Source organism: Lissotriton vulgaris, chromosome 5, assembly GCF_964263255.1.
Source record: "Lissotriton vulgaris chromosome 5, aLisVul1.2, whole genome shotgun sequence".
Lineage (NCBI taxonomy): Eukaryota > Metazoa > Chordata > Amphibia > Caudata > Salamandridae > Lissotriton > Lissotriton vulgaris.
The window spans coordinates 1,465,009,212-1,465,027,686 of NC_141693.1; the positions used below are offsets into that span (position 1 = coordinate 1,465,009,212).

General features: G+C 44.9%; 1 protein-coding gene across 2 annotated transcripts in view; it reads right to left on the bottom strand.

Moving 5' to 3' along the window:
- The window catches only part of SRGAP2 (SLIT-ROBO Rho GTPase activating protein 2), a 539,260-nt gene that overhangs the window by 129,427 nt on the left and 391,358 nt on the right, over positions 1-18,475 (bottom strand). For both annotated transcript variants that reach the window (XM_086923416.1, XM_086923417.1), the window contains 4 exons: positions 12,408-12,435; positions 11,454-11,481; positions 2,205-2,265; positions 1,466-1,543 (listed from right to left, as the gene is read on the bottom strand). In XM_086923416.1, coding sequence (XP_086779542.1) covers positions 1,466-1,543; positions 2,205-2,265; positions 11,454-11,481; positions 12,408-12,435 — 195 coding nt within the window. The remainder of the gene's footprint in view (positions 1-1,465; positions 1,544-2,204; positions 2,266-11,453; positions 11,482-12,407; positions 12,436-18,475) is intronic.

Genomic DNA, 18,475 nt, shown 5'->3' on the forward strand with positions numbered 1-18,475 from the left:
CCTGGCGGCCAAGACATGGAACTCCCTCCCCATCCACCTTCGGCTGACCCACGACCACCTCGCCTTCAGGAGACAACTCAAGACCTGGCTGTTCGAGCAGTAGCGGCCCCCTTCCCCCAAGCGCCTTGAGACCCTTCCGGGTGAGTAGCGCGCTATACAAGTGTTATGATTGATTGATTGACTCCATGGGAACCCCAGGATGCTTGAAATGTGTGCTTCATCGCACATTTGTTGCCTGGGTTTGAAAGAAGACATGGCTATAGATCGTCTTAGATCACAAGACTGTGTGTGTGACATGAATGGAGGAATTCTATCTAGGCATAAGCTTTTTGAGCTTTGAACCTGGATATCAGCAAAACCGCTCATTAAGCAAAAGGTCCAGCTGAACATGGAGGAGAAATTCGAAGCGCTGCAAACTTCTAAAAAAGGAAGCAAGATGCTACGGAGGACTATGCGAGGCAGCACAAGAGAAGATTTCACAGCATACAAAATATATTTTTGTACTCAAACGAGTGAGCTGAAACTATGCCAGATGAACTGTGAAATGGTCACATTTGTACACGCTATCCACCTGTTGTGATAATTTTAGCACTCTGTAGTGATAATTTCCTCCACTCACAATGGCACTAGCACCCCGACCCTTTTGGTGAACCTCAAAAAAGAGCTAGAGCTGTATGCTGTATGCTTTGCGCCCAGTGCTGTCCATAACACCAATCCCTGTGATCCTGCAGCTACATAACACCAGTCTCGCCGTGGGCCTCTTCTCTCAGATCCTTCGCATTACTGACCATTAAGATGATTTATCAAGTGGAGGTCGCTGCGGAGGTGGAGGGAGGATCTTTAGACGGCTACATAGAGAAGCATTATTTGACTTTCAGGGACAGTGGTCATCAACCATATCTACATCGGTGGAAGCCTAGAGTCACTAAACAAGCAATGGGGCTATAATGTCATGTTATAATACTTGGCTGGAACCCTCAAAAGCAGGCATTAACCTTCCCAGGACGTTAGGAAAGTCGGTCTACTCTTCATCCATCGCGGTCTACAGGCCTCTGCACTTTTCAGAGGTGTTTGATCCACCAGGCCTGCCGGACATGCCTAGAAAACCAAAGAAATGAATGGAGACCGGCCTGCTCATTCGGGTCTAATTCAGCAGGCATGCCAGCCATGGGAGAGCACCAACATTTCACTGGATCCAGCACATGTACCCGCTCCATCCACAAATTGGAGCTTTAAACACCGGCTGGGGATGGAAAAGCGAATCCAAGAATGCTCGTGGGATTTGAAATACTTCACTCAAGAGATCAGAACGCACATGTACATGGATGTGCGGAACATGAGGACACAGATAATTCACATTATAATGCATTCATTGGTTACAGTGTTCAGATATCGTGTGAACATAGTACCAGTTTTCATCACTGCATGCGTGGTTATTAAACTGTGTGCAACAGCCGCCTCTCACCTCTCTCGAATGCGTTTTTGATGTCATTCACCTCCACCTGAGATCCAGACACCCGGAATATCCCTTCGTGCTGCATCCCTGGGTAGACAAAACAGCAGGTTATAGGATCTTGTCAGTTCATTAATGCTTGTTATCAAGTTACCCAGCGGCTCAAGAACACCTTCTAGCCATTACATCTTTCAAGAACAGACAACAAAACCTGGTCCAACGTTAAGTTTTAAATCCCCAGGAGCACAGAAACACCAGGTAAAATTCTGGGGCAGCAAGTAGAACTGAAAATCGAGGTGAGATTTGTAATGACGCAGGAGATGGAAAGACTGTTGCAGGTATAAATTCGGGCAAAAGAAATTAGCAGGTGTAACTTAGGAAAACTGTTCGGTTTGAGTTTAAGACGTATACTGAAGGGGTGGATATGAAAATCTGGTTGGTGGATATGAATATCTGGTTAGTGAATGCAAATCTGAGATGTACATATCACGTGCAAGTTTGGAAACACATTACTAGATCGTAGTTTGGGAAATGGATCGTATGCTAGATTGTGGGAAGGACATCCATTTGGAAAACCGTAGCAGTGGGCAAACCAGAACCCATGTAATGAAGTGTCTGCCAAGCACTTTCAGCCCAATTCACACCAATGGCGCACTCAGGTTCGTAATGGGCCATTTGTGGCTACTAGAGCAATGCACACATCAGAAACTGTCCTTCCTTTGATGGGATTCCCGCCAGCGTGCCAACCTACCATGCCTGCTGATGAAGCGGATGCAGCTCTCCACCACCAATGGAATAGCTTGACCAGAATCCTGTGTGGGGGACAGATAAGGGCGATTGGTTTTATTTCTACAAGTAACGATTTTATGGATTATGTCCTATTGTAACAGCATTGTAAATCATACAAATAATTATCCTCATCTAAAAATACATGAAATCAAAATTTCAATGGTCTGCACAACTTGCAATATTCAGAATATACATTCAGGGCACAATATTTCACACATGCTTACATATACACGCTCACGCATACAAAATCACTACACTAACACGAGTGTATGGAAAGAAAAGCACGCTAACACATGCACGGCCTCTCTTGGGCATGGTTAAAATGCTCTAAAATTCAATTCTTTACGCTCCTTGCACATACATTAGCGCTATGTTCATTCCATGTATGTTTATGAAACTGAAGACCTAAAGTGTGCTGGCGCCAATTACACGACATTGGCTTTAAACAATGGTTATCTTGGCCAAGCCATATGAAGAAGGCTTTGAGTGTTGCACAGCATCTTGAATACAGACCGCACCGTCTTCGTGATCAGCCTCCATTTTCCACAGCCAAGATTGATATAAACCAATGCTCACTCACAGTAAGACCGTCATGGGCACAGGTGATCTGCGTCTGTCTCCAAGTACTTGGCGCAAGCTTTAGCTCTCTTACAGAAGGTGATCCATAGACCCATAGACTCCCGTATCGCCTGGGACCCAGGGCGGCTTCTTAAAGGAGACATCTTATGAGTTGGTTTATTCCCTTTAAGGAAGCCAACGTGGAACAGTACAGTCTTGCGACTGTCCTGAAACACCCCCTGTGGCATTCGACAACATAGCTAATATGAAACCACAGCCAATCGATGACTTGAAGGGAAAGAGCGACCCACAGACCGACCAAATTACAGACCTTCCCGTCGAGGTGACCCCCTAGCAGAATAACTGGCATTTACCCTTTTGAATAACCGTACAGATATACTTCATTATTGGCTATTAAATACAGGGCAGCAACTGTGAAAATAAGCAGACTACGACAATCATACATTAGAATACTTTTTATTCGATGGGTCAACATGTTGCAGGTGGAAAGGGCTATTATATGAAGGACTGCTTTAGGAGTTAAACAGGCTTACAACCTCGGAGGGTTTTAAAAAAAAAAAAAAAAAGAAGAACGCTTGTTTTCTGAGACACTCCCCTTCCTCCCAAGCCACTGCAGGGATTTTAGCGTGAACGAGAAACGGACTAGATTGGTATTGGATTGGAGCACTGGGACCCTGGTGACATGGAGTCATCTGTCACCTATGTACAGAGGATACAAGAAGAGCCATGAACATTCTCGATATTACAGGTATGGGTTGAGATTCTCTGACCGAACTGCGAGGGCTAAGAGCAAGAGAAGCAGGGGTGCTGCATGTCAACAAAACTTTGTACCAGAATTGTGTGTTGTATTCAGTGGGTGGACAGGGGTGACTCAGGAGGCAGGGCGGAGGTGTTCTGACAGACCTTCCAGTGCCTCAGCACTGGAATAACAGATTGCCAAAAAGACGCAATCCACGGGGGACGGATGCTATCAAGGCTGTGCCATCTGAAGTGAACTCTGGAGTGAAGAGGACCAGCCCTTTCAGGGCATGATTAAACCAACAAGAGAGCAGTATATAGAGCCCACGCGGGGGCTATAGAGGAACAGCTACCTGGATGCACAAGGTACATGATTATCATACCTTAAGTTGTATAAAGCCACCACCATAAATTGATTGCATTGAAGGAGCGTTTAAATGAGACTGGACGGCTATGTTGGGTGGCCAGGTATGACCACGGGCAGTGAAGTGACCCAGCCAACCCTCTAATCTGGGCCCATGCTAATGAAGGAGAGCAGGGGAGACTAGATATGGTCAATCGGGATGATCGTTCTGGTGGAAATAACAGGGACCATGGTGGTTCGTACAATTCCCACTCCTATGTTGCTCCACTGTAGACCCCGAGACCACCTAATATGGATGGTGGTATGAATGACCATTCTTCGAATGCCACTCCTGTGTGAACTTCAGTGTGTACACCATAATCAATGGAAGATTGCAACGCTCAAAAGATAGAGCCTTTTTTAACCACTGAGCAGCTTTTATACTCTGTACTCGAAGTTCTTTAAACGTTATGACACAGATCAGTTCGAAGATGGAAGGTATTCGGAATGTGTGACAAATGACCAAACACTTATCTTCCACACAAAATTATACCAGCAGCTCTACATCTGTCACAATACGGTCTGAGCAGTCTACACAGCAGTCGTCACTAGTCATAAACCAAAACATGGCATACTTTTTTTTACTATTTATTTCACTACTTACGCAAATTAATTTACACATTACAGGCTTTTTTCTCAAAACAACTAATGTCAAAGGGGTAATCAAAATATACCGCACCACGTGTTAATGGCAACCATGAATTTTTAAGTGCCTCATACTGAGACACCTACATGAAAAATATACTCAGAATAATACATACTTCTGCAGGGCTGGAAGGTGCTTCACAAGGCACTGTAGTATTTATTCGGGGTACATACACTTCAATTTGAGCAGCAGTTTTAAAATGGAACTATAATATGCAGAAAACTGTGCAGCACTGTATATTTTACTTGAACTATTTTACTGGGACAAGGGCTAAATACAATTGCAGTACTGCGGATCAATTTTTGTGGGTGAACTACACCTTAAACAGGTTCTGCTTAAATTGTTCGGTCTTATTTCATAAGAAATCTTTGTATTTGCTACTGCACTCCCGTCCTAATGTATAAAACATCAAATTAGCTAAATGATGCCAGAGAACGCGATGCATAAATTGCCTTTTATCACCTAAGCCATTATTATTTGCCTTTCCTTAAAACATAATGTCCATCTCCTTTGCGCCCAATACAGTAAACTCTGCAGCTTAATTTGATCTCTTCTATCGCTTCCTAATTCTAATGGCCCTGATTATATTTACACGTGTTGAGGCCACACTATGTACTATGGTGTAAGGTTGATTTGGCACATAACTTAGTCACTGCTGTTGCATAGTTCTAGTAGCCCAGACTACTTTTAACTATATGAAAACCCGTTACCTTGTGTTATATACAATACATTTCATAGCACGTACAACATCGTTTTTGTTTTTTAAATGGTTAAATATGTAATGTTATAACCAAACGAATTGTATTGGCCTCAGAGGGTTGAAACGCCTGCAGGTTGCTCACAGATCTCTCTAGCAGCCACTTGTCAGCAACTTTACAGGTGTTGCACCAGAAAGCATCCTGAAGTTTAAGTTCGTCACTCCAAAGGACTCACACTTCAGTAGGTGTCCCAGTGCACACAGAAAGGACGGGGTGGAATAAATGCGTTCACTGCTTAAAACTGAGCAGCTGTTCCTCCATTCTGCACTAAAATATGCCTGAAATCTCTACTTTAAGATGCCGAGGTCTCCTGCGATGACCTCAGTCGAGGAGCGCACTCCTGCCTTAAACATTTAAACAGTCCCTTTGATCGGACACACCAGAGTCTGGATTAAACTGACCCCTCTCTGGATAAATTGAAAATTCTGGCAAACCTTCATTGCCAGATTTTTTTTACCGATTCCCACGTTTTTCAATGACTCGTTTTAACTTATTCTATTATCTCCGATAGAGGTCTGACTCAGATGAGAAGGGGCACTTCATCTTTTGGATAAAATGAGGAGTAATTTGCATCACCAATTCAGACAGTAATGTATAATGCGGCCTGCGAGTGCAGCGGCGAGAGAGCCGCAGCAAGGGGCGGGGCTTGGAATCGTGGCTGCTGCCGGCCAAGCAGCATCATTTGGGCTCCGGCAGCGGCCCAAGACCAACACTTCTCCCGCTGCTGCCCGAGCGTGACATTTAATCAAAGAGGCCGGGTCTACCCAGCGCCTCCGTGAATCGCCCGCATCTGTGTCTCATTCCCGACTGGGGTGCACAGCGCGTGCCTCAGCTTGGCCAGACCGAGGGAGTGAGGAAAGCCGCGCTCTCGCTCCCTCCTCGAGATCAAACCGCAATCAAGGCGCACAAAAAGGGAGCCACGCAAGGAATGGTAACAACTACCAATCCAAAGCCAGTCTTCATACATACCAATGGACCCGATTCACGCGGGACATTCCCGATTTCGTAAGCCAACATGTGCTTACTTTTAGCTGTCTCATGGCTGAAATAGCCTCCGTTTCCATAAAGATCAATGGGGGGGGGGGGGACAGTCTTCAGATTTCCCCCCCCACACACACACACAAAATCTCCCACTTTCTGGTCTTAAAATGTTGACGTGTAGGAGTCTTGGTCAACTCGGCGTAAGTATCTGGTGATTTCAACGTTCAATTGTCCTGGCAGTGTAAATACTGCCAGGTTTACATTTGTTTGTTTAACAGCTCAGGTGAATCACCACAAGATGGCTGCCGCTAAGAGGGAAGGCGTCACGCTCGCTGGTGGATGTGGGGTCAAACCTTAACTCTTTCCATGCTGATGACGGAACCGCTCCGTCATCAGCCGCGGTCGTGCTGTGCTGATGACGGAGCGGTTCCGTCATGGCCCGCTCGCCGCGCCTGCGCTGGGCGTTCCATTGAGCGGGCCATGACGGAACCACTCCGTCAGGAGCACAGCTCAACCGTGGCTGGTGACGGAGCAGTTCCGTCACCAGCATGTGCGCGCCGCACGGCCCCCCCCGCCCCCTTAACGCTGCGGCGCAATAGCCGCCGCAGCGAAGGTGTTAATTGTACACATGCCTGTGGGCGGTGCAGTGGAGACTGCTCCTTAGTAGGGAGAAAGAGCCCCCAATAACATTCATTGAAAAGGCCAACAGGTCCTGCCTTTCGAATGCAAGAACAGAAGTAAAAGATTACTCGAAAACACGTCCGCACACAGATGTCAACTTGGATTTTTTTCTCTCTCTAAAGCACAACAAAAACCATTCCAAGACTGGTGCTGGAGCGTGCAGATGTGTGCTAAATAACGACAGCCATCTTGCAATTTTTTTTTTCGTACTGGATTCTTAATGTACCATTACAATATGGCAGAGATTTTTTAGAATGGTAAATAAATACTTGCTGAAATGGCATGCAATAAAAAAAATATATGGCAAATAAACAACCCAGGCATCCCACAAGTACTGGAAAAGTTCAAAAAATAATAAGACAATAATAAGTAATAAGGCACTAGAGTAACAGAGAATTCAATTTAATACATTTGATAAAAGTATCATGAAAAAGTTCATTGATGTAATGAATTAAAAACACAATAAAAATATTTCTTTCAATAAATATATCATTAGTATATGTAGTATATATTGATAATGTTTCCAAACAATAATATAAAACATTCATCTATGTTGAGCAGTGCTACACAATAGCACTGCTCAACATAGATGAATGTTTTATAATATTGTTTATCTCATTTTAGAAACATGATGGTTGTGTCCTGAGGAAGACACATTTCAACGTGTCGAAACGCGTAGACGGAAACCATCTCCCTTCTATATCATTGGAAACATTATCAATATATACTACATATACTAATGATATATTTATTGAAAGAAATATTTTTATTGTGTGTTTTTAATTCATTACATCAATGAAATTTTGCATGATACTTTAATCAAATTTATTAAATTGAATTCTCTATGTTACTCTAGTGCCTTATTATTACTTATTATTGTCTTATTATTTTTTTAACTTTGCCAGTACTTGTGGGTTACCTGGGTTGTTTATTTGCCATATATTGTTTGCCCTGTCCCAGGAACTATATCCTTATCAAGGGGTCCTTGTTTTCTACACATTGCAATAAAAAAAAACACATGCGAGCCCCCAGCATCAAAAGTTAAATAAAATAAAAATAAAGGATAGAAACAGACAAGCACGGAAGGAAATGGTCTGGCAACAGTGCAAAGCTGCTGGTCCTTCGCAAAAGTGATGTAAAAAACTTATAAAAAGTTAAACAAAAAAAAATCATTGAGCAGCGGTGCGACGGATGCAGTGGGGGTGGCAATCATCAGACTGGGCTAGAGCAAGGAAAGATGAGCAATCGCATGGAGAACAAAAAGGCAAACAAAACAATGTATTGAGGTCAGCAGTGGGAGTATAAACTCATCCAAATAAAAGGATGGTATAGAAGCAGTGCTTCAGGAGCACGAAAACAAAAGGGTAGGGAAACAACTGATTCAAAAGCGTTAAACTGAGATGCAATAAAGCTATCCAACTGTGAGCAAGGACCTGACCCAAGGCCCAGTTTATGCATTGCACTGTGAACAATAAGTATTTGACAACAGGGCGAGAGCTGGAACTTTTAGTTGTGTACGGGGTTGCTCGAACGTGAGGTCATGGCATGTTCCACACACATTCTTGACTATCTCATACTGCAGCAGTTTGTATTAAAACCAACTCTAAAAACAGAGCGAGACATTCAAAGTGCAAAAATCACTCCTAAGTAACCATCTGGAAGAAACTAACCACATTAGGGCGAATCAATGAGCCCAGGAGAACAGAGCTATGCAATGCCCTGGGCTCGCCTATCGTTCTGAACAATATGACACACCAGGGTGCACAGAGAGCAGTGCAACCCCACTATGAAGGGGTTGTTCTTTTAATGGAGATGGAAGCTGGACGGTCTCTCCTTCTACATCGTGAGTTTTTATCCCATTCACACAAATCTCCACAGATAGGGTACGCCTTAGCGTGCGTATACCACCGGGGGATTTATTTTGGTCCTGACGATTGCTGAGCTAAATTGGCATTAAATAGCAGAAACATGTTGACCGCTACACTTTTTTAGGATACAGTGGTTCAAGTTTACAAACCACCAAGTGTCCGTTCACTCATTTTTAATGATTGCTGGCTGTCCCGTTATTAAAGTCAGTACAGGGAACAGCTCGCCATATTTTAAACCACCTCTCACTTTATTTTGGGCACCACCTCACAAGTCCAACACAAAAAACCAGCTCCGCTGTAATTCAGGCGTTGTAGCATTCGGTCTCCCCAGTGGGAACCCAATGATGAAGTATGTCATCAACTAGATTGGTGAGTGAGGGTTCATTTAAAAAACTAAGGTTTTTTCACCTAATCACACCTTTCTGGGGTTTATGTTAGATTGTCTTAGTTTGAAGTTGTTTGCAAATTCTACTATTTTATTTACTTTTTTGTACCATTAGTCACTCTTTTGTTGTTGTATAGTAATCTCCTTCTACATCCCCAACCGCCAGCTACGCTTCACCGACCTCTCACTCGCCACCGCCACACGCATTCGAAGAACAACCACCGGTGGGAGATCCTTCTCCCACCTCGCCAACAAGACATTGAACAACCTCCCACTGAGCCTACTACAAACCCAAGACCTGCTGACCTTCAAGAGGATACTCAAGACCTGGCTGTTCGATCAGTAGCGCCCCTCCCAGTGCCTTGAGACCCTCGCGGTTATGTAGTGCGCTTTACAAATGATTGATTGATTGACAGGTTAAAGTTTGAAGCTGGTTGTTGGAGTGGGCTGAAATTGCTATTTACTTAGTTTGCCGTTTTATTTCTCACTTGATTACATTTGTAACTCAGACTAATGAGGGGTCACATTTTGAAGCTGTAAGGGGAGACCTAGGCTCAGGCTACCAATGGCAGGGCTACACAAATTGCCCCTAAAACGATGTCCTGGAGTAACCCCCCTTAGCTATGGGGAGCGACTGAATGCCTGATGGCAGTCTATTAGAGTTAGTGGTATAGCCCATTTTCTTTATCAATAGGGGGTGGTCCACTGAGCCCACAGTGGAAAACCACTATAGACCTCCATAAGAGGAACTGTGTGTGTGTGTGTATAAAAAAACTTGTTATAAAGAATGTCTAAATGTAATGTGGTTCACCACATACTCTGCTGGTTGGGTAGGTGGGTGGGTGTGCAGCATTCAGACTACTGAGACCTGTTGAGAGTTTGTGTCTTGCTGGAGTCTGGAATAGTTGTGGTAAAGTGGGAGTAAAGCGGTTGATAAACCAACGAAGAAAATAGGGGGTAGAGAAAAAGGCAGTGGGCACTGGCTACAAAAGGAGGTAATTGGGCACCCCCCTGGGGAATCGATTATAGACCACTATAAGCCAAGCCTAAACAATAAGAAGGTGGAGAAAGGGGACTATTCAGTGAAGTCAAATGGTGGATAATACTGGGATAGCACAATCCAAAATACCTCAAAGGTGTTCCTTGGGTGCAAAGAAATTAGTGTTCAGGCATTTCCTTACACTATATTCTGTTTGAACCGCTGAGGGCAACTGGAAAAAGTAAAGATAGGAGACCTAAAGAAAAGCCTTGATCAGGGCTGAAACTTGGTCAGTAAGATGGGGGGAGCTTTAGATCTTCCAACAATAATGCTGGCATATCATGGACAAAATATATTATATGAGAAGCACGGCATGATGGGGGGTCTTAAGATGCACTGGAAAGGGAGAGGAGTGCAGATTGTTAGGGGTACATGAAGCTCATCATTTTGTGCAACACCTAAAAAATGTTAAAACCTTAAAAACAGAGACAAGTGTGTGTGTGCCCATATATAACCCACGCTGTGGGGGCTGGCTTTGGTCCTCATATCGTGCGTTAACCTAGTCAGAACCAGACAAACACTATATGTGTGGACCGGTGCATTAGGAGGACCGGTCCTATAGTGTGTTTAGGTACTTTAGAGCGAGTGTATCAAAAAACGAAAAGTGCAGTTATATTTGCCTTGGTCCGCTTTGTAACCTTCCCTACTATCAAAGCGTGCTTGGGGTTAGAATAGTAAATACACACTTCATTACAGGCAATGGCTGGTCCTCATGATAATAGGTCTGTGTGTAGGGTGTGTGTGTGTGCGTGTGTGTGCGTGTACGGGGGTGTGTGTTTAAGGGGTGTGTGTGTGTGTGTGTGTGTGTGTATGTTTGCAAATCGCAGGTGAAACCCGAGAGACGCCTCACCTTACCAGACTGAAAGTACAGGTACCCATCTATTTATTAGAGAATATAGTTATTGGGGCAGGCGGGACACTCTTACACCCCTCCCCCCAAAACTAAACCCCTGTGCTTGATGTCCGATTATTGTGAGAGAGCTGGTGGGGGTTGGGCAGTGTAACTTATAAGGGCACTCATTCTTCGTAGTACTGGTACATTAATAACTCATCTGAGAAAAAAAATGTATTCATATAAAGCACCAAAAACAGACAAACCCATCTTGGTTATGTGTAGGCCCATGAGTCCTCACCTGCTTCCTCACAGTCGAACTTCTCCTGCTATTGGTGGTGAATCCAGAAGATTCCGAAGACATAGCAAGGATATAAAAAAAAAGAATGTTACACAAAGTAATGCACAAAGGCAGTTGTTTCTTTAACTACAAAGGCAACATGGAAGGAAGCAGCTCCCTCTTATCTTTATAATAAGTCTATTTACTTAAGGGTGCTGCTATAACAGAGGTCACGTGTGTCAATAGCAAAGAGAAGGAGCGTCCCCTGGACAGACAAAATAGGCACAGCATGGACCGCAGTAGTGCAAGCTTCCCTCGCATACAGAATAGGTACAGCACAGAAGGCAGCCGTGCCATCTCTAAAGTATGTGACTTCCAAAGCATGAACCTAGCTACAAAGCGACAGGCAGATGTACACAATACAGACGTGAATGCAGACAAAACAGGTGAGAGCAATCACCAAGCATCAAGATTGGGGATTAACTCTCGAGAGGAAATGACAGTGCTTAATTTGAGATGGTGGTTGCCAGTGGGGATCACTAGCATTCATTTTTGGGGACCACCACTTGATTGTCCTGATCGGACATTTCCTGAGAGCAAGAGGGAGAAAAACACACAAAAGAGAAAGAAGGAGGAGGAAGAGAAAGGTGGAAAAAAGTCACAAAGGGAGAAAGAAGGAACCTTCAAGGGTGAGAATAAAGGCTATAGTGTAGTGGATTAGAGGCATGAGGTGGGCTCAGTACGACGTATTTGGCGCCAGGCTTCTGAACATAGATTTGGGGACTAGCACTTTTTTTTCCTTTTCTTTTAAACAAATGATTCACTGGGGGAAGAGTGCTGTGTGAGGTTTGTAGAGAACACGAGGAGTGGCCAGTTGTGGGTGGAGAGGGGCAGGATGGTGGGCAGAAGTAAAACAGGTACAGACAGAAGCAGTATACATCTAGGTTGTTTTGAAATGAAGGCATCGTTGCTTACCTGGCAAGGGAGCATTCGGACCTCTGACCTGGGAAAGAAAAAAACAAAGACAGTGTAACACCCAAAGAACAAATCCACCTGCAACCGCTACTCATAGAGTATCTTGAGGACATGAGGACCACACTAAAGTGAAGGCACTAAAAAGCAGAGGTCACACCAGTGAGGTTAGCTTGAAAGCAGAGGTCACACTGGACAGAAGCCCAAACAAACCATTACACTTATCTGGGACGCCAACACACCAATAAGGAAGGGGGGAGGGGCAATAGTGACATCACTACCCCATTCCATAACAAGGTGGTAAGATCACAGCGCAGGCAAAAGGGGAAGTGTCTTCAGCTGCAAGAGCACTGCACATCACGTAATTTTGGGAGTGGAGGTCAGAGGTCGCGTACATTCACAGTTATAGTCTCTTCACACTCAGTAATGCCTCATTGGAGTAGAAAGATTCCCAGCAAACACCTGAAAGGAAAAGAGGGGGTAGGCCGGCACACTATACAAATCCGAGAGGCGCCAGGTAGGGTCTCTCTCGGACACTCCCAGGCACCCTTTAAGCCCTCCCTCCCACCTTCATTGGGCGAGAGGGGGGGAGGGCACGAGAGGACTCTTCTCTCGCGCGAGAGAGGACAAGAGGGCGAGGGGGGGGGGGGGGGGGGGGTGCAAGTGGATAAAGGAAGAGAAAGTCGTGGGAAGGGACTCGGGGGTATAGCTTTGGTGCTGCGTTGTTTGGGGATGTGACAGTCCTCTAAATGAATGTAATCTTGTCTTGGTAATTGGGTCTGCGGGCTCTGCTATGTTTGTATTAGAGTGCCTTCAGATCAAATGCAAAATTTACTTTCGTCCTCAGTTCACTGAGAGAATAGGATTTTGCTTCTTTTTTTGGTAGGGCTAAATGGTTCCTGTTCAGCCCGGATTGAGGGGAGCACTAAGATATGGACAGAGTTTAAGAGCACGGGGAGTCTTATTAGTAGACCCGGGAGCCTCTGAAATCGGAAGGTATCCTGTTCAGACTCTACGCAGTTGTCTTTGCAATGACCGAAGCACCTCAGGTCTTTAGTCGCACTTGGTGATGGTGGGAACCGAGAAGTACCTTGTTTAGACACAGAGTGGGTTACTTCAATGACCTTAGCACCTCAGTCCTTCAGTTGCACTTGGTGATGGTAGGTCAATACTTGGGGTGATCAGTATCACTGTCCTGGCGCACTGTGTGGATGTATACGGGATAGATAGAGATGTATATAGTCTTTTATATATTTGTAATTATAGGTTTCTATTGATGTTTTAGATATTGCTTTAACCCTTGTCCTGAGGAGGCCAGAAGAAATTAACGGCTGAAATGTGCAAACGTGTTGAATTATGTATATATATATATATACACACACATATATATATATATATATATATATATATATATATATATATATATATAAAGGCTCAACTCCTTCTCAGTTTCAACGAAAAGAAAGGCAGCACTCCTGGGATTTCAGCACAGATGAGTATTTATTTTCTAGACAGACGCGTTTCGGGAAAACTCCCTTCCTCAGTGTCAAACATTCACCATTCACGCTCTGCGTGGCGCCATTTTTAAACAAGTATCTGGACCAAAAGTCAAACACAAACGAGGGACAACCATACATCATTGCATGTTGGAAGCGCCATTTGTAAGTGTGGAATATTTACAGTTTACACATTTACTGGCAACAACAGAATACCTAGTTGTATACCACTGTATCACGATATCTAGCCGTGGATCGGCAATCGCGACCCAGCCGGGTCGCAAACTCACTCCTGTGCAACGTTTACACAATAGAAAACAGAAAACAGCGTTTTGGGGACAAATTGCACTGACCATTACTTTGGCGCCATGAGAAATATTTTTAGGAGTTACAGTCATTCGCCCAGAATGAGATATTTCATTATTCATGATTACAGTTAAAAGACTCATTACTACTGGAAATCAAGCCGTGGATCGGCTATTGCAACCCAACAAGGATTGCTAAGTCCCCTACGTTGCAACTGTGATCCTCACTACGTTAGTTATAAATCGCAGTTGAAATTTACACAGGAATATTTTCAAAAGATGGTCCAGAACCTGAGTGAACATTTGTAAATAAAGTAGCCCGCATCCCAAAGGTAGAGACATGAAAACAATCAAGCTGTGCTCAACCATGAAACTGACATAAATGCTTATCTCATAGCATATCTTTGCAAATTATTCAGATTTAAACCATCAGAATATGAAAAGCAGAACAGTGATCATTACGTAAATATTGTAGAGATACACGCTCAAATTTCAAAAGATACATTTACTGCCTAACTCAAAATGTGTTCATTTAACCCAGATGTATAGACATTTCCTCACTACTATTAAGGCCTTCAGGGGCCTTAGACTGTAGGTCTACTATGTATCGGGATTCCAGTCTCCTAAGCTTCAATAATTTATCACCTCCCCTAGTTTCAGGGACATGGTCCAGACAAAAATATTGAAGCTGATTCCTATCGCTTTTATGTTTGATTGCAAAATGACGAGCGACTGTTTAAGAGAAATCCTTACTCGCAATCGCGCTCATATGCTCGAGGATTGGATTGATCGTGCTCCCTATGTAGCTGAGTTTACATGGACAGCGTAAGCAGTATACAGCATAGCTGGTATGGCAGGACATGAACTTATTAATTCTTCTGCCACCCTTGCAACCCTTCACTTCGTAGGACAATACCAGTTTGCTATATGCACAGGCTTTGCATCTTCCACAAGGGAAGAACCCTTTAGCTTCCTTAATTGACCCAGTTTTCTTAACTACTGGATCAAGATGACTATTTACTAGTTGGTCACGAAGGGATCTAGCTTTTTTGAAGGTAATTTGGGGTGACTGGGAATATCCTTACCAATGATGTGGTCTGTCTTAAGGACATGCCAGTGTTTCTTCATTAGAAGTCTTAGTTTGTATGAGTCACATGAGTATGTGGTTATAAGACGAAACCTCCCTTCCTCCGAGTTGATTTTTTCTTTGTTTTTGTTGAACAAGGACTCCCTTGGTAGTTGTTGAACACGTCGGAGTGCATTGTCCAAAAGGCTCTTTTTATAGCCTCTCGCTAAAACTCTGTCAGTACTTTCACTGACAGCTTCTTTGAAATCAGAGTCAAATGAACAATTGCGTCTAAGTCTAAAAAATTCCCCATAGGGGATACTTCTGTCAGTTAGGAGCTTATGAATTCCCACCAAATCCCAAGTTGGAGCGCAATGACAAACTCTCATGGTAAATCATGGTTGATCACCCACTCCACATTCCTTGTATAGGGTTTCCCATTACATAAATGTACAAAGTTGTGACGGACAATTATGCAGTAGAAAATGCTAGCTATCTTTTGGTGGAAAATCTAACTTTGTGAATTGTCAACATATTGCCCTCCAACTTGGGATATGGTGGGAATTCATAAGCTCCTAACTGACCCTTTCCCACTTTGGAAATGGTCAGAGATTTGCACCTGCAATGTATTGGAGTAAATCGCCTTCGGATACATTTATGTAAAACTTACACCTTTGAGGCTTGGGAGTTTTCACATATAGGTGGGTTCTAAATACATGCATTACACCTACCACAATGCAAAGCACTCTACTAAAGGAGGTGATGTAACTAATCCTTGTAAGACCGAGGTGCTCGTGGTGGGAGGGAACCCATCTGTGTGGTCGTCTGCGTGGTGGCCCTCTTGCCATGGCGAGGCTCCAACTCCCTGTCAGGAAGCTAGGAACCTCGGAGTCTGGCTTGATGCTGATCTGTCCTTTGGTCCTCAGGTTGGCCGTGTGGTGGGTGTCTGCTTCAGCGTCCTAAAAAGTCTGCGGAAGGTTTTAGATCTCCTTCCCACATCTGCCCGTAGGACGCTGGTGCATGCCCTCGTCACATCACGCCTGGACTACGGCAACTTACTGTACCTGGGAGCAACCAGTAAGGTAATAAATCGCCTCCAGGTATTGCAGAATGCGGCAGCTCACCTCATTCTGAAGTTTCCTTAAAGATCGGCCTCTAAAGCAGCCCTTCAGACTCTTCACTGGCTCCCAGTAAAGAGCAGGGTCGAGTTTAAGGCCCTTTGTACCTGCCATCGAATCCGGAATGGGAAGGCACCAGCACCACTTCAGAGTCTGGTTACTAGGTACGAGCCTATGCGCGCTCTGCGCTCCTCCCACGGTGGCCTAGTAAAGGTCCCCAGGACAAGAAAGCCTCGCATGGGAGGTAGATCTTTTCGCTACTTGGCGGCGAAAAGCTGGAATGCCTTACCTCTGGACCTTCGCCTAGAACCGTCTGAATCCGGCTTCAGGAAGAAGCTAAAAACACACCTCTATACACGGTAAACTGAGATGACTCTGCGGCTTGCTTGCAGGAGTTCTTCTGTTTTAGCGCGGGGACACGCCATTTGAGCGTAACCAGGCGCTCTATAAAATTCCCTTATTATTATTATTATTATTATTACAGGACGGAGGAGCGGATTGCAAATATCAATGGTCCTCCTTTCTGATATTATTTGGCCATGGGGGCGTGTGAGAAGAGACAGAACGACAGAAACCCTCTCGGACCTTTCTTACCCAGAGGGCACACGTTGCGTTGCCTGTTTGCGCCATGGAGCACATTTAAATAGGTGTGCCCTATTACAGAGAATGTCCTGCGCTGATGGACAGCCGTGAACTTGTGCCGCGCTGGGGGCAGCCCACTCAAATGAGATATGGAGCAGCAGCTTTGTAGCCTCTTTGCGTTTCACTGTGCAGACAGCAATCCGCCAGCCCTTTGAGGAGGGGTTAGAGATCTCTTTGCAGGCAGGTGTAATGAGTGATTACACCAGCCTGCAAGGAGATATCTGGGGGGTAGGGAGAGAATCCACGGTCCCCCCATTCAACCTCCAGAGGGGCGCACTGACTGCCACCTTTTTGTAGCGCACCTTCAGTCTTTGCATTTACGCTCACGCTCTTAATACGGTGCGGGAGCGGAGGCAAAAAGACTCCCTCATTTGCATGGGGTCACAGCCCCAGGCAAACGAGGGAAGGCCCTCTTGAGATAGTGCGCGCGCATGTAGCTCCCGCGCTATCGGTATTACAGAAGGGTCAGCACAAGTGTCTGCGCCCCTTCAGCAATACCAAAGAGCACCGCGGGGGGGGGGGGGGGGGGTGGAGGAGAGGAAGCCCCATGCTAATTGCGCCCCTGGGCCACTTTCTGGAATCCGGCCCCAGGTATTTTATACATAATATGGCAGTGCTAGAGTGCGAGCTAAAATCACCCCTGGGGAATGTTCAGCCTCAGTCCCTTACTGCAGCAAGTGAGCCCAACACAAGAGTAAAACCCTCTGCAGGACGTCTGGAATAAATCTGGAGCTTAATTACTTGACAGCACAGTTTGGCAAAAATATTCACTGGATGCAAACCCATGTGTCCAATTAAAAAAGAAAAAAATGCCACAAAGCCGCACTCACAGGTTTCCGGCTTCTCTTGTGTCCGGTGCCCCTCGGTCAGCTCACCCTGCCGCCCAGCGCGGTTAGTTGAGAATGTGAGCAGATCACGGGGACAGAGTGTGATTGGTTCTGAGGAGCATTTCATTGGCACAGAGTGATTGGTTCTGAGGAGCATTTCATTGGGACAGGGTGGTTGGATCTGTGGAGCATGTTACTGGGACAAAGTGATTGGTCCTGAGGAGCATATCATTGGCACAGAGTTCTGATTGGCTCAGAGGTGCAAGTCACTGGGTTAGAGTGATTGGTTATGTGGAGCATGTCATTGGGACAGAGTGATTGGCTCTGAGGTGCATGTCATTGGGACAGAGTGATTGGTTCTGAGGAGCATGTCATTGGGACAGAGTGATTGGTTCTGAGGAGCATTTCATTGGGACAGGGTGATTGGTTGTGTGGAACATATCATTGGCACAGAGTGATTGGCTCTGAGGTGCATGTCATTGGGACAGAGTGCTTGGTTCTGAGGAGCATTTCATTGGGACAGAGTGATTGGTTCTGAGGAGCATGTCATTGGGTTAGAGTGATTGGTTATGTGGAGCATGTCATTGGGACAGAGTGATTGGCTCCGAGGTGCATGT